Source organism: Ciconia boyciana, chromosome 21, assembly GCF_034638445.1.
Source record: "Ciconia boyciana chromosome 21, ASM3463844v1, whole genome shotgun sequence".
NCBI classification, from domain to species: domain Eukaryota; kingdom Metazoa; phylum Chordata; class Aves; order Ciconiiformes; family Ciconiidae; genus Ciconia; species Ciconia boyciana.
Window position 1 is genome coordinate 7,084,108 of NC_132954.1, and position 13,631 is coordinate 7,097,738.

General features: G+C 43.8%; 1 protein-coding gene across 3 annotated transcripts in view; it reads left to right on the forward strand.

The window, feature by feature from the left end:
* Positions 1–2,333: 2,333 nt before the first annotated feature.
* Positions 2,334–13,631, forward strand: part of AGO3 (argonaute RISC catalytic component 3) — a 43,067-nt gene continuing 31,769 nt past the window's right edge. For all 3 annotated transcript variants that reach the window (XR_012045989.1, XR_012045990.1, XM_072885265.1), the window contains exons 1-2: positions 2,334–2,647; positions 11,755–11,926. Coding sequence is in view for 1 of the 3 variants with exons in the window: in XM_072885265.1 (XP_072741366.1) it covers positions 2,629–2,647; positions 11,755–11,926 (191 nt within the window). In the remaining 2 variants the exon portion in view is untranslated. The remainder of the gene's footprint in view (positions 2,648–11,754; positions 11,927–13,631) is intronic.

Consider the following 13,631-nt stretch of genomic DNA (forward strand, 5'->3'; position numbering starts at 1 on the left):
TGGATCTGCTTGTGCTTTACCTTGCAAACGTGTATTGACATACCTTTAGACGATGAATTATTTAGCGGTCGAGCTGTAACTGTGGGTTTTTGAATAATGCTAAGCAGTTTTAAGGAAGCGCTTGCTAATGGCATGCACGTACTCACTAGCTAATTTACTTGAACCGTAGCATGCAGAATGTATTATACTGAAGTGAGCACCTGTACAGATTCTGCGCACGTCCTCCTGCTGGTTTTCATGTTATATCACCTTTCCTTTAAATCCTACTATATAATAGAAATCTTTTGCCGTTTCAAGGGGACTGTTTCTGTGAGAGAGGTATAACAGAAAATTGTGCCTTGTGCAGCTGGGTCTGAAGTCCTGGAAAACAGATCCGACTCCTCGGTTTCAAATGTTAGATTGGCATTTGAGCCCTGGCCCTTGGTTCTGATTACAGCGTCCTAAGCTGCCGAAACAGAAGTGCTTGCGTGCCTCTAAAGGATGTGCATTTTGCAGAGATGTCTCCCTCCACCATATCCGCTTGATCTTGGTGATCACATTTCCCCTTCACTCTCAGGATTTCAGTTAAGGAAGTATTCTAGTACTTGACTTTTAATTTGCATGGTTTTACAATCCTTACTGTGTAGCTTACCTGACAACTAAATTTACACTTTTAAAGACTAATTTAGCTGGCAGTCTCCAGGATGGTTGCTTTTAACGATGGTTCTGAAATCTGGATTGTGAATCTCAAATTGGATGTGAGATTCTGTGAATGTGAGATTCAAATTGGATGTGAATCTCTTCTGCTGGCCCAAAGTTCCAGTTCTTCAATACCTCCCCAGTTGCTTAGCTGGGGAAGTGCCTCTCTCACCACCAGGAAAGGTGACATCGTTTTTTTGTAACGACTAGCAGGTTCAAACCTGCTGGGACAAGTCTCAATATACTGTTCTTGCCAAAAAACGGTCTTTTGGGGGAAGAGGAAATAGAGATAAGGGTGCCACTGCCTGACCCAGCGCCGAGCCTGGTACATCTGCATCGCTTCCCCACGTGCACACAGTTGCTTTGCTCGTTTCACCCCCTGCTTGTTTGGTGACGGTTTGTGTACCCAATCTATAACAAAGTGATACTAAACGTTGTTAAAAACACTGCCAAAAAGTGAAAAAAGGGCAGACGTATGCCCTGAATTTATGCTGATCTAGTGAATCAGTCTTTATTCTTCTCATCAACCCTAGTTACTTAAGAGTCTCATAGTTCCTCTGCAAATTGGAAAAATAAACAGAAGCCCGATGTCAATCCTTTGGTTGTTATGGGAATATCAAAGGATAATGCGCATTTATCAGGCTTTTTAGTCAGTTGAGCGTACGCTTGTCAGATGTCTTTACACCTCACTCCCTGAGAAGGCTGTTTTAAAGCCTTGCGGGAAGAAGGCTGTGTATTCACACGTGCGCCCTCGTTATCCGCAGCAGCGTTTAATATCTTAGCCTTGCCTACAGTTGCCTCGCTTTGTGCTTCGCCCTCCCAGGCCTCCCGTCAGCCCAGTCTGCAGCTCTCCCCCCACGTCCTCGCAGTGCTGTTTCGCAGGATCCCCTCCAGTCCTCGCAGCACCGCAGTCACCCACGATACGCCTATTAACAGGTTTTTCAGCACAGGGAAAAAAGTCAGCGTTCCTGGCGGCGCGTGCGGAACGTGCCAGCAGCCGTCAGCTCCCGTCCAGCGCGTTGCTGCGTCCCATGAACAGGGCAATGCTCGGCGTGCTACATTCTTGAGCGTGACTAAGGCCGAGGCGTGGGTTTTCTTCTGGTAGATTTAGCGAGGATTAAACAAACAGCAAGGTAATTCATTTGGAACTGGGCTGGAAGTCCTACAAGCCGTTGTACGCTGCAACCGCCGCGGCGCCTGTTCGGTAGGGTGGAAGGAAGAGAGAGAACGCTGCGGTTCGGTCGCGGTTTGTAGCTGTAGTTTAAAATCCTCCTCTCTGAGGTAACGGGACAAACGCCCACCCCGCGTTTCCACGTGTGACTCCTGAGGACGCCCACGTTCAGCCCCAACGCTGAGGAGCGCGGGTGCGGGCCCGCTGCGGGGCTGGGGCACGGCCAGCCCCGCGTCTTCCCGCACGGACCCGCTCCGCGGGAGCCGTCGGCGACGGGCGGGCTGGCCGCGCTCCTCGGCCCGGCCCTGAGGCGGCCCCGGCCGCTCCCGCCGCCTTTCCCGCCCCCCGCTCCGTTGCCGAGCGACCGCGCCGGCTCCCGCCTTCGCCGCGCGGCACCGGCCGCTTCCGGCCCCGCCTCCCTCCCGCGCGCGCCCGGAAGCACCGCCCCCGGAAGGGCGCGCGGCCCGGCGCGCGGGGGCGGGATTTCCGGCGGTTGGGGCGCGCGCGGCGGGGCCAGAGCGGCAGCGCGAGCCGGGGCTGCGGGCGGCCACGCAACTTCCGCCCGGGGGTCTCCGGTCGCCGCGCGCCGCCACCGCCTGAGGGGACGGGAGCTCCGGGCGGCCGAGGCGACGCGCCGGGCCGCGGCCTTGTGGGGAGCGGAGCGGGGCGGGCCGCCGCCCAGCGCAGCCCAGCGCAGCCCAGCGCAGCCCCGAGCCGGCCGCCGGGCCCGGCTCAGCGGCGGAGCCCGCAGCCCCGAGCGGCTGCGCCCAGCTCCATGAATGGAAATCGGCAGCGCAGGTGAGCGCGGGCGGCGGCGGGGCGGCCTGGCGGGGCTCGGCCGCGGGCCCTGCGGCGGGGTGGGGGGAACGGGCACCGGCCCTGCCCCGCGCCGCCGCCGCCGCTTGGCCGGGGCCGGGGTGGGGGGGGGCACCGCGCGTTTCACCCCCCGGTTCCCGCCCCAGCGGCGGCGGAGCGGCGCGTGCTGAAGGGCAGGAGCGTGGCTGGGCTGCGTGCGGGAGCGGTGGGTCCGGGCCGTGCGGGTTTCGCCTCGTGGGTGAACCGGGCGGGGAGGAGTTCTGCCCCGCCGGCCGGGCGGGGGGAGCCGCGGAAGCCCTTGCGGTGCAGCTCCGGTAACCGGGGAGAGCCGGGCACCGTGTCCTGCTCTGCTGCCCCTTTTCCTGTGCCGAAGACAGCGGAGAATTAATTTTTTTGTATTTCATAACGAGTGTTTCCCAGGCAGCGGCTGTAGGCCAGCTTGCATAATCTCGTAACTGTGCTGATGTCGTTGAGATCCCGCCTGGAGAACTGCAGCTTTACCTGCGGAACGGACGGTTCCCGTCAGCGCTCGCTTCAGCGTCTTCTGCCAGGCAGCGTATGATTTAGCCGTTGTGCAGCTAGTCGCTGGACCCCAGAAATTTAAGGCTGCTTGCGTGTGCCTTTGGGAGTGCTGCTACACAGCAGCCAAGCCAGGATCTGTACGGTTTTGCCTTCAGTCATTTCATCCTTTTATATTGGAAGTACGCGCTTAGTATTTGTAAAGTGTGCGTTTAAAGTGTATTTTGAGAGTTGGAGAAGGAAGTTCTACTTCAAAAGAATTTATCTTCTGGCAGAAAAGTAGAAAGAGGGTTCAGATTTGGGCTGTGTTTAATTCGTGATGTAGCTGGGTGGCAAAGGGAATGGCAAAACTACTTGGAGTTCCCTTTCTGTCACTTCAAGAGGTGCCACAGCTGGGGAAAATGAGTGTGAGGCTGAAGGTGTCAATGCAAAATGTGCGTTTTCATCTCTTCATGCGTAGATACCTTTGTAACTTATATGCAGAGGTAAGTTAATGGTGGATTTGGCTGGAAAAACTTGCTACCTAAGCTATGCCCTTGCTTAACGAGGTATGTGGTGGAGTCAAAACCATTTTGGGAAGATGCTGGATTTTAGCAATCTGGTAGAATTCAGATGGTATGCTCATAATCTGTATGTGTTAAATAACCTTTAATTATAACCTATTATAATTCTGGTTGTCTCATAATAAGAAATGGATTTGCAAGAGTAGCATGTAAACCTTTGGTATGAGTTTACCTGTTGTTAGGCTGTAGTACGTTAGGTTTCAGCAACGCGTGCCATGAGACAGTGCTCCTGATGGGCTCAGCCCACTACGCGCTGTGTTCAGCACGATGGATGTCTCTTTCCACATCTGCTGTGTAACGAGGGAAATGTTACAAGTGATACTAATGTTCCGTGTTTCAGAGAACCTTCTGGCCGTCAGACACCAGTATTGGTGCAGGAGGACACAAACCATCCTTGGCAGAGCAAATAAGGGTTAAAGTTCTGTTGTAAAAGGGAGAAGGACGTCAAGATGTGCTTCCTTTTCTGTGTGCAAAGGGAAAATACGGGATAGAACGAGCAGAGTCTCCGACATAAAGCAGGGAAACAAAGATAGGATTGTGAATATACCTGGAGTAAAGGATGGAAGCGTGTGCCAGGACGATTTAGGTGAAGCAGTGCTGTAGGTGTCTTCCTATTTGTGTGATAAGCTTAGCCTGTGAAACCTAGCAAGTATGCCTCTTCTAGTCCAAATAATTTGAACAGTCTAAAGTAGAAGGATGTGGAGCTGGCTGTTCGGGGTGCAGGTTATGGTGAAATCAAGTAAACTGAGGAATAGCAATAAAATGCTCACTGTAAAAAGGTGAAGCAAAGTAAAAGCAGCCCTTGGTAAAAGACCGAATTCTGTGTCGAGCGTCCATCATGCTTCCACCAGGAGAGTGTTAAGTAAACTTCCAAAAGGCAGGTATATTAAAATAGTGCTACCGAGGATGCTCTGTGGTATAACTGAGTCAAATCAGTGTGCCGTGTATGTCTTCATTTACATTTCATAAATTGTTCCTTCAGAGTTCACAGCTTTTTGTGTTAAGTGTCCAGTTGGGTTTTCTTGACTCTAGCATGGTGGTTTTTTAATGGAGCACTACAGACATCTAGAATCTTCTGTTCGCTTTCCTATACAAACTTTGGGCAGATAAGATTCTGAGAATTTGCTTTTCTCTTTCTGTGTTGGGAGTGGTGATTTGGGAGGACCATGAAAAGTTACATTTTTGTGGGTGGGGTAGAGAGGGAAGGGGAATGAATCATAAGTGCCTTCAAAAGTTATTCTATTCCAGAACATGTGTGATGGGAGTGACAGGGGGACTTTTCCTCTGGAGTTGCAATGGAAGATGTTTGACTCACAATATGTACTTTACAAATTGTTTCATCCTCATAGCTTTACTTCCTCGGTGGTAAAGGTGTCGGATATTTCCTGAGCTAATTTCCAGTAGAAATTTAAAGAAATGACGGGAATATACAGCTTATAGGCCTTTCGACACATCTAGTATGCGTTTAAACAATATGCTACTCAAAGCACAGTCTCCCACTGTATCTAGCTCCAACCGATTCCTCCAGCGAAGAGCTGGGAGTCAGCCTGCAATTGATGTTGTGCAGTCTTACTGGAGAGTCTGAAAATTCAGCTGATAGTCCTGAGACTTGTGTTGAATTTGGAGTGAGAAGTAGCAGCAAACAGGGTGACTTGCCAAGTGATCAGGGATACCTTGATAACTGAAGTAATTCTTCTCTCTCATTAGACTAGACTGTATCACCGAGCTGTCATGCAAAGTGTTTACCTCTTAATTAAAGAACAGGCTATAGCTGGCTACAAGGCGGTTTTGTTCTTAATGATCTTCAGTCATAGTTTCTCATTTCTTTGTGCTCTAATGCATTTTTCTGAAAACGATGACATGCATCAAATTCATTGCTTTTAATTTTGTTCACGTGCAAACTTGTTAGGATGTAAAGTAAATTTTAGTATTATGTTTAGAGAACTTTTGTTTAGTTACTGTTAAAACTGTATTTTATTTTGCAAGGGGCTTTCTGATATCATTGTCCTAAATTGAGTAATATGACCGTGTGTCTCATATCTTACTGTTCTGCACTTAGATATTTTTCAGGCAGTAAATTGGAAAAAGGGGAGCTGCTTGCATCTTAATTGTGAAACCTAAACAGCAGTAGACGGACAGCACATTTCACTCTCTCCATAACAGCAATTCAAAGTCAGTGAGTTTAAGGGGGAAGAATTCTGTAGTTTTCAAAACAGTTAATATGAAACCCAGAAAACAAAAATGAGGGCATTAAGAATTGCTTATTTTCTTACAAAGTGGGTTTTTTAGCATAAATGCAAGTACATGTTGGTAAAGGTTTCTTTTTGTGGCAAAACGTGGTATACCTACACTCAACAAGAAAGATTGTGTCAGTTTACCTTCCTGATTTTGGTCTGGGGAAATACCTTCAAGGGAAAAGTATAGCTGTGTTTGTGTGGGTTGTCACGTTCTCGTCTCCTAGAGTAGTTAGGTATTAACTTTACAATGTGCATATAAGCTACTTTTTTGAGCTTAAAGCTCTTTATTATTAGATTTTTTTAATGGTTCAGAAGCATTTATTATCTTGTAAATGCTTCCAAAATGCTTCACTGTATTTTCTGTAACTTCGTTAGGGTAGAACAAGTTAGCATACTAGTATTTACTTGTGCAGTTGGCTGTCACTGAGCATGGCATCAAAACGTTGGCTTTTGATGAGTTTTAACATGACTTATTATCTGAAATCTTTTTTAAAAAAAAAAAAGGCCTAAATTGAGAGTAGGAATGTTTAGAAAATGTGGATTGCATTACTCATAAATAATGTAATGCCACCCAGCGAGGCTGCGGCTACAGAAATAAGGCAATTCATGATTTCTGGCATAAGGAGCTCGATTATTGAAACCAACATTCAAATATAGTCTTCCCTATCTATTTTTTTTTTAACTAGAATTAACTTATTTTTCAGTAGTGATAGGATTTTCTTTGAGCTCCACAGGCTGGGCCTCTGAGTCCAAGCAGAGGCCAGGGGCCCTCTGAAAGGGAATCTTTTTTTATCCCTCCATCCTCTCCCCCTCCATGGAGAGCTTTCTCCCGTGTGCAGGCTCCAGCCTGAGGATAGGATCTGTTAGACAAATCTGCCTTGTGTTACTGAGCCAGAGTTTAAATAATATTTTACCTGTTAAGCCCTCCATCGTGTGTCTAAGGCTGTTCAGTCACCCATTCAATTAGAGATTTAGAACTGTCTTATAAACAAAAATGACACTCTTAAGTAATCATCTGTTAATATTTTTTTGGTTTTATCATGCTGAAGCCACAGTAGGAAAGAGGATGATTTTTTGCTGGAAGCTTGGTACTGATGTCTCTTTCTGTAAGGAAAGGATCGTGTAAGGAAATCTGTATTTTCTATTAGCATCTTGCTAGAAATCAGTATTTTGCTTCGTGCTGTAAAACTGTCTTGCGTGCCAAAAGCTTCAGTTTGCCATAAAATGGTTTGTTGAAAGTATTTGCAGGTTTCTGTGCTTGTGCTCTTTCTGTTCAGGCTTTATTCCGATTAGGGCTTCGCTTGGTTGCTAGGTAGACTCAAGCCTGTGTTTTGGATGCACGCCAGATGTGTTCTATACTGCTGGCTGTATTGCCATAGAAATTACAGTCAATTTTTGTTGTGTTTAATCTTTATTATAACATCTATAATTCCCCAGAAGAAAAGATTCTGATTCAGAGCTCGTTTAAACCATTAGAGGGACTTCCATATTGGCCTGGAGTATGATCTGACTTCAATGGGAATTTTCGGATTGTGGATCTGAATATACTGACAACTGCCAATTTCCACTCTTTTCAAGTTCTGTTGGAGTAAATGGTTCTGTTGGCGGAGGTGCCACATAATTGCACTTGAAATTAATTTCATTGTCCATGTATTTTTAATGTTACTCCAAACTTCAGCTTTTTGAAAAGGTAGTATTGGTATGAGTTTTTTCTTCAGAATGTATTTCATAAACAATACACTTATTCAATTTTAGAATTTTTTAAAAAATGTTTTAAAATATTAGTTTCCTCATTAAGCCCTCTAAAAGTGACAGTTCCTTTTTCATCTTTTTTGGGGTTTTATTGAAATATTGGATTAAATATCAGCAAAGCTCTTCAAAATACTGTCCATCAGTGAGCTACATGTTAAGGGACGTAGGTTACGTGACCTGTTACCCAGCCGAGCACGGCAGGCACAGATAACCACCTTACGTTCCTGTGCCCCTTGGGCTGGAACAGTAATGGCCCCATATGCCCCTGGAAAACAGCGGTGTAAATCCCCTGTGAAATGCAACGGGGATGCAAGATACCTTCTTCTAAACGTGGCGGTGGTGGTAGGGAGCAAACCACGGGCTCTGGGCACTGCTGGTGACCTTTCCTGGTTTAGCATTTGCCTGTTTTGCAGGTATATTGTCAGGGCTTCTGCCTCTACTTGTTTTATTGAGCATCCACTTGTGAGAAAAAAAGTCTTTCGACATTGCTGAAGGATATTCATATAAAGACTTCAGCAAATGCTACGATTGGTACTTTATAAATCGATATACCTTTAGGTCCTGAAGAGGATTTTATTTTCTAGCTTGTGTTATTGCTGATTTAAATGCATAGTTAAATATTTTCTCTGCAGATTTTTCCTGTATGTTTTCTAATGAGTAACCATACGTTCAGAAGGTCCAAGTTATTTGGTGGTGGACCTTAGACCTTCTTGAAACGTACTCCCTTGCCGTATAAAAGCCTTCCAAGAACCTGTCTGAAGCGTCAGTTTTAGTTCCTATCTGTGTATGCATTGTTCCATGTTATAAATCAGTTGGCTGTCAATGTTGGGGACTTTCCTTAACTGGTTTTATGAATTGAGTACTACTCTGGCACGCGCAACAGACTTGATTTATGTTTTTTCTTGGATTTTTAAGGGCATACTAGGCACATGTACATATCTGATGCTCTGATGGCAGAGTAGTAATAGTTTCTTAAATGCAGAGAAGTTTCTCCTCTAAAACTTCTCTTGTGGGCAACTGAATAGTGCAGAGTTCTCCTCTTCTGGAGGCACTGACAGACTGCACGTTCCTCCATCTGCTGCAGTCAGGCTGTGCTGCAGTAATGCTTTTGCAAAGATTTTTGAAACTTTAACAACTTTGTTTTCACGGTGGTTAAATAACGTGAAGGAATCGGTCTGACAATCATAGTCATTCTGTGCTATTTAGAATAATACTACTTTTAGTATTTTTGGTTTGTATGTTTGTTTCCATTAGCTTGACACAGGACTTAGGCATGAGGTTGCGTGAGTCATTGATGTGATACGGGAGCAGTAGCTGTCCTCAGAGAGCGTCGCTTGTTATTTATGTTTTATTGGGTTTTGAGTCACAGGTTTGAAGCCAGTGACACAGACTTTCACAACATGCAATCTGGCAATTTAGTGTATTTTGAAAGCAGGATATTCTGAGTGAGTGCTAGTGTATTTGGACAGTGATAGCAGAATTGAATTACAACCTGCTCGTGTTTTCAAGTTAACTTGTCCAAGGAGCATGTGTATCGCACAAAATGATAGCAAAAGCAGCTGAGCTTCTTAAAATGATTCCTGAATAGTGTGTAGACCTGCGATTCTTATTCATTTGTTGGTTACTTAATTCCTCTTTGCCAAAATCTGGGTTCTAACTTCTTCCAGGGTGAGCTTTTTCCTGAGGAGCCGTGTGTGTGCAGCTGAACAAGTGAGGCTAAAGAAAGCCTTTGTCTAACAACTGGTATTTTCTTGTTTTGTTCACCACTGTTTTCCAAGGAGCAGAGGTTGGAGGCCTGCTTGCATACTTGGCATTGGGTAGAGCATTTCTTTTATGACCCAGGATTTTGAAGTGCACCCTGCCTCATATTAGTAACTGAATAGCGTTTCTCTGTTTCAGTTTTTTTGCCCCTGTGCAGTTGATCACCAGGATTCTGTTAATCTAAGCGAAGGGCTAAACAACAGGATAGCGTTCCCATAAAGGGGTTTGTCTCTTCTCCAGCATTCTCCAGCAGCTGAGTGCTCAGTTAAAAAGTTCAGCTTAGTGCAACTTCCAGAGGAGATGGTGACAAAGATTTCAGCCATACTGTATTTCCCTGTTCCATGTGCTTCAACTTCTTCACCTAACCTTCATGAAGATTGTCTGCACACTGGCTGTTTGTTCTGTGCTTACAGATTTTATCAACTGTTTTTACATGTTACATGATTTTAACAAATGGGGTGGGAGGAGACAGGGCAGACCAGACTATAACAAACTTTTAAATGTTGTCTTTATTTCAGCAGTTATTTTAACATCTTTATTTCATTTCCTACAGATATGAGCTAATTATAAACTATGGCATAGATGTCTTCGTAATATTAAAATAAGCTACTGAGTCACTTATGTCACTCAAATGTTTAGTAGTAACTTTTTGCATATGCTTATATTCTGAAAATATATCTGGAGTAAATTGTCGAGCTGCTTTTATTCGTGTGACAGTATTAAAACGAAGAAAAAGTTGAAGAGAACAGATGCTTGGAACGAGTTTTGCATAAGCATAGTCTGTGAGGGTGTTTTAAATGATGCTTCTTGTTTTATGTTTTTGTTTTATCTTATGGCTTGAAGCCAAGCTCACTCAGAATTTATTGGTAGGTTTCTGGGTAAAGCCAGACAAATGTTACAGTGGAACTTAGCTTTGATGTTCACCTATTCTCAGTACAGGGTTTCCTTCAAGATAATGCGATTTTTTTCCAGGAATGGTGGAGATTAATCAAAAGGCAAATAAGACATTTTTACCAGCACTTGACATTTTAACTCTTCTATGAAAATGAGTGGGCTGGAATTGCTATCTGTGTCACTGAGTAGGAGTAGAGGGGAGAACTTTTAACTAACTTAATCGAATGCTCTGTAAATCATGACATTTGTACGATGAGTAATTTTTAAAACTTGGGCTACAAAGCATGTTGGTTTCTTTGTTGTTTCTTGACTGGAAAGAGGTATTTTTAAGTGGAAATACCAGTAGAAATTCTTGAAAGTGGACTGTGTTTCCTACTGTGTTTGGTTTTGTAAGGCATGAGTAACCCAGATCTTGAGCTGAGGGTTCTCATCTAAATGATGCAAAGTGAATTAAATAGATAACCAGATGAGAATGTAACATATATTACTAGACAGGCATTTTTAGCTGACTTTCAAAATACCCATCTCTTATTGCAGATTTTGATGGTTTCTCTGAGCAGCTATGGGTATTCTTCTCTAATGTATAAGTAATTGAGAGTTTTACAATCCTGTGTCTTAAAGCCGATGGGCCAGAATAGGAAAGACTCAGATTATCGGTGCCGTTAGGCAGGAGGTAATGGTTTTACTCTTCATCCATTTTCAGCCAGCAAAGGTCAAGAATAATCTGTCTTCCAAGACTAAGCTAATAATGGCAATGAAATTATGAGTTTATCGCAAACAACGTACATCAGTTCAGAAGTGCTTCCATATTTTTGTATTCTCCGGCGACTTTGTTATTACTAGGGTGTTCAGAAAAGACTTGTAAAACTCTTTGTGTTTTAATGGCAGACAGGCTTTCCACAATAGTAAAGTGTTACAAGGAAAAGCACACTTTGTTTGTTTGTTTGTTTAGGAAATCTCCTGATTTTATTCATGCTAATCACAGAAGCTGGAACTCATCAGTAAGAAAATAGTCTAGATGTGGGTGGAGGCTCATGGAGGAAAAATGGGCAACTGTTCGTTTGGGACTTAATAGGCTATCATGCTGTTTGATGTGTGCTGTTTGATACAGCTAATTTTCCCTTCTTGTAGTCTGCTGGCTCTGGTACTGCCTGGTTGTCCTACGAGTTGGTTTGGGTAATTGCCTAAGACTGGAAAAGGGGAGTGCATTAGTAAGTCTCAATGGGAGACAAGTATGCATACCTGCAAATGCAAGGAGCCTTATGTGTTTTTAAACTGCTGAAACATAAGCCAGTAGTACCTTTGTGACACAGCTTGTCTGCTGTGCTTGTCTTCTAATCTGTGATATTTTTTCCTTTCGCAGGACCCGTCGGGGCACAGCCCCTACTCATGGTGCCCAGACGTCCTGGCTATGGCACCATGGGCAAACCCATTAAACTGCTGGCCAACTGCTTCCAAGTTGAAATCCCAAAGATTGATGTCTACCTCTATGAGGTGGATATCAAACCAGATAAGTGTCCTCGGAGAGTGAACAGGTAAGAAGGTGAAATTTGTCTCATACGTTATACTGATAGTGCAATTTTTAAGCAACAGCGGGACCTACTGAAGTAAATATAGTCTCTATGTAGCTTAAAATCTGAGCATTGTGCTATGGAGACCTGTGTGCAAGTTCTCTTAAACATCCGTGAGATGGGTATAAAGCCTTTTCCAGGTTCTCTTCAGTTTGGTTGTGTCCAGATGCTATGAAGTGGGCCAGCCATTAGTGGTCATAGTACTTTGAGAGCTGTTTGGCAGCAACCCCTGTTCTTCAGGGCAGCATAAATGTGGTATAGCTGTAGGCAGTTACCTTTTTGGTTGCAATACTGGCTGTTGAATCATTTGAGTTAGCAGGAATCTGCTCCTATGGGTGTTTTTATCCTCAGTTGATACTGAGATACATTGCGGCATTGGTTTATCTGAAAGGTTCCCCAACCTAATTCACTTGGGTACTGTGATCAGAAGCTAGTGACTAAAAGCCATCGCTGTAGGTACAGGAGGAGACAGCCTTCAGCTGGAAAGCTTCCATTAGGAGTAGTGGTATGAAAGCACTGCAAACAAACTAGTTTTCCCCTTGTTAATAGATACTTCATGCAATCAGCTTAGTGTATTTGAAATGGTCAGATTTGGTCTGAGCTCCACCTGTGTCCTTTCTCTCTTGTTACAGCATTTTGTATAGGACATTGTATCTCATCTTATTTTCATGTCTGCTATGTATTAGGGTCAGTTAAATCCCTTGCTAGGCTACTTTATTTCTAGATTGCTGGTTAAATGGAGAGAATATTTTCATATTCTGTTATCCCTGTTCATTTGGTGATCCAACAAACTGTACATACTGAGTGCTGGATTCTTCAGCTTTAACAGATTGCCGGTACAGCTTTTTATATATGGTCTTTGTGTACTTTGTCCTAAACCTCTGGAATTTTGGGAGCCAGCAAAGCCTCCTCAGAAAGAGTAGTTAATTGAAAACCTGACATTAGAGCTACAATAATTTTTGCTTTTTAAAGATTACAGCATTTCGTATTTCCTGTATTTCTTCTCTGCATTGAATAATTTTTTTAGGAGGACTGACTTGTTAGTCTCTTGTGAAATCTGTTTCATCAGTTAAAGTTCAGGGTGGCTGAAAAGCAATTTCTTCCCCTTTCATCTGCAACTCTGTTTTTTTACGTTTTAACAATAACATATTGCTAGGGCCTGATTCTGGCTGGTGATGTTTTCCCCTGCTAGTTGCATACTGCAGTTCTGAAGGCTATGTAAATACCTATGTTAAGTATTAGTTAAAAGGAAACTAATAAATTGCTAAAATTGGGATGCAATAGTTCTGTATGAATTAATATTTAATATAATCTTACTGTTAGAAAGGTTAGTTTACTACCATATTGTTAAATGAAGAATGCTTGTGAAGCCGTGCTCGTAGGGATACAAGGAGAATATAAACTGCTCTAAACTGACCTACTGTTCTATATGTCTGATTCTTTTCTACTGTGATCTTGTAATGAAGATAAATGTCATTTTACTTAAAATCTGTTGACTAAAAATGCTTTTTTTGTCTGTTGTATGGCAGTGCTTGATTAAAATAGACTAAGGGAGACAAAGCTGTAAGAGCTCTGGTTGCTCCAGCAATTGCAATCTGTGATTCTGTGTAGTTAGTTGTTTCCATAACAGTGGGAGAAACTACAGATGTTTGAAAATAGTGCATTTGAA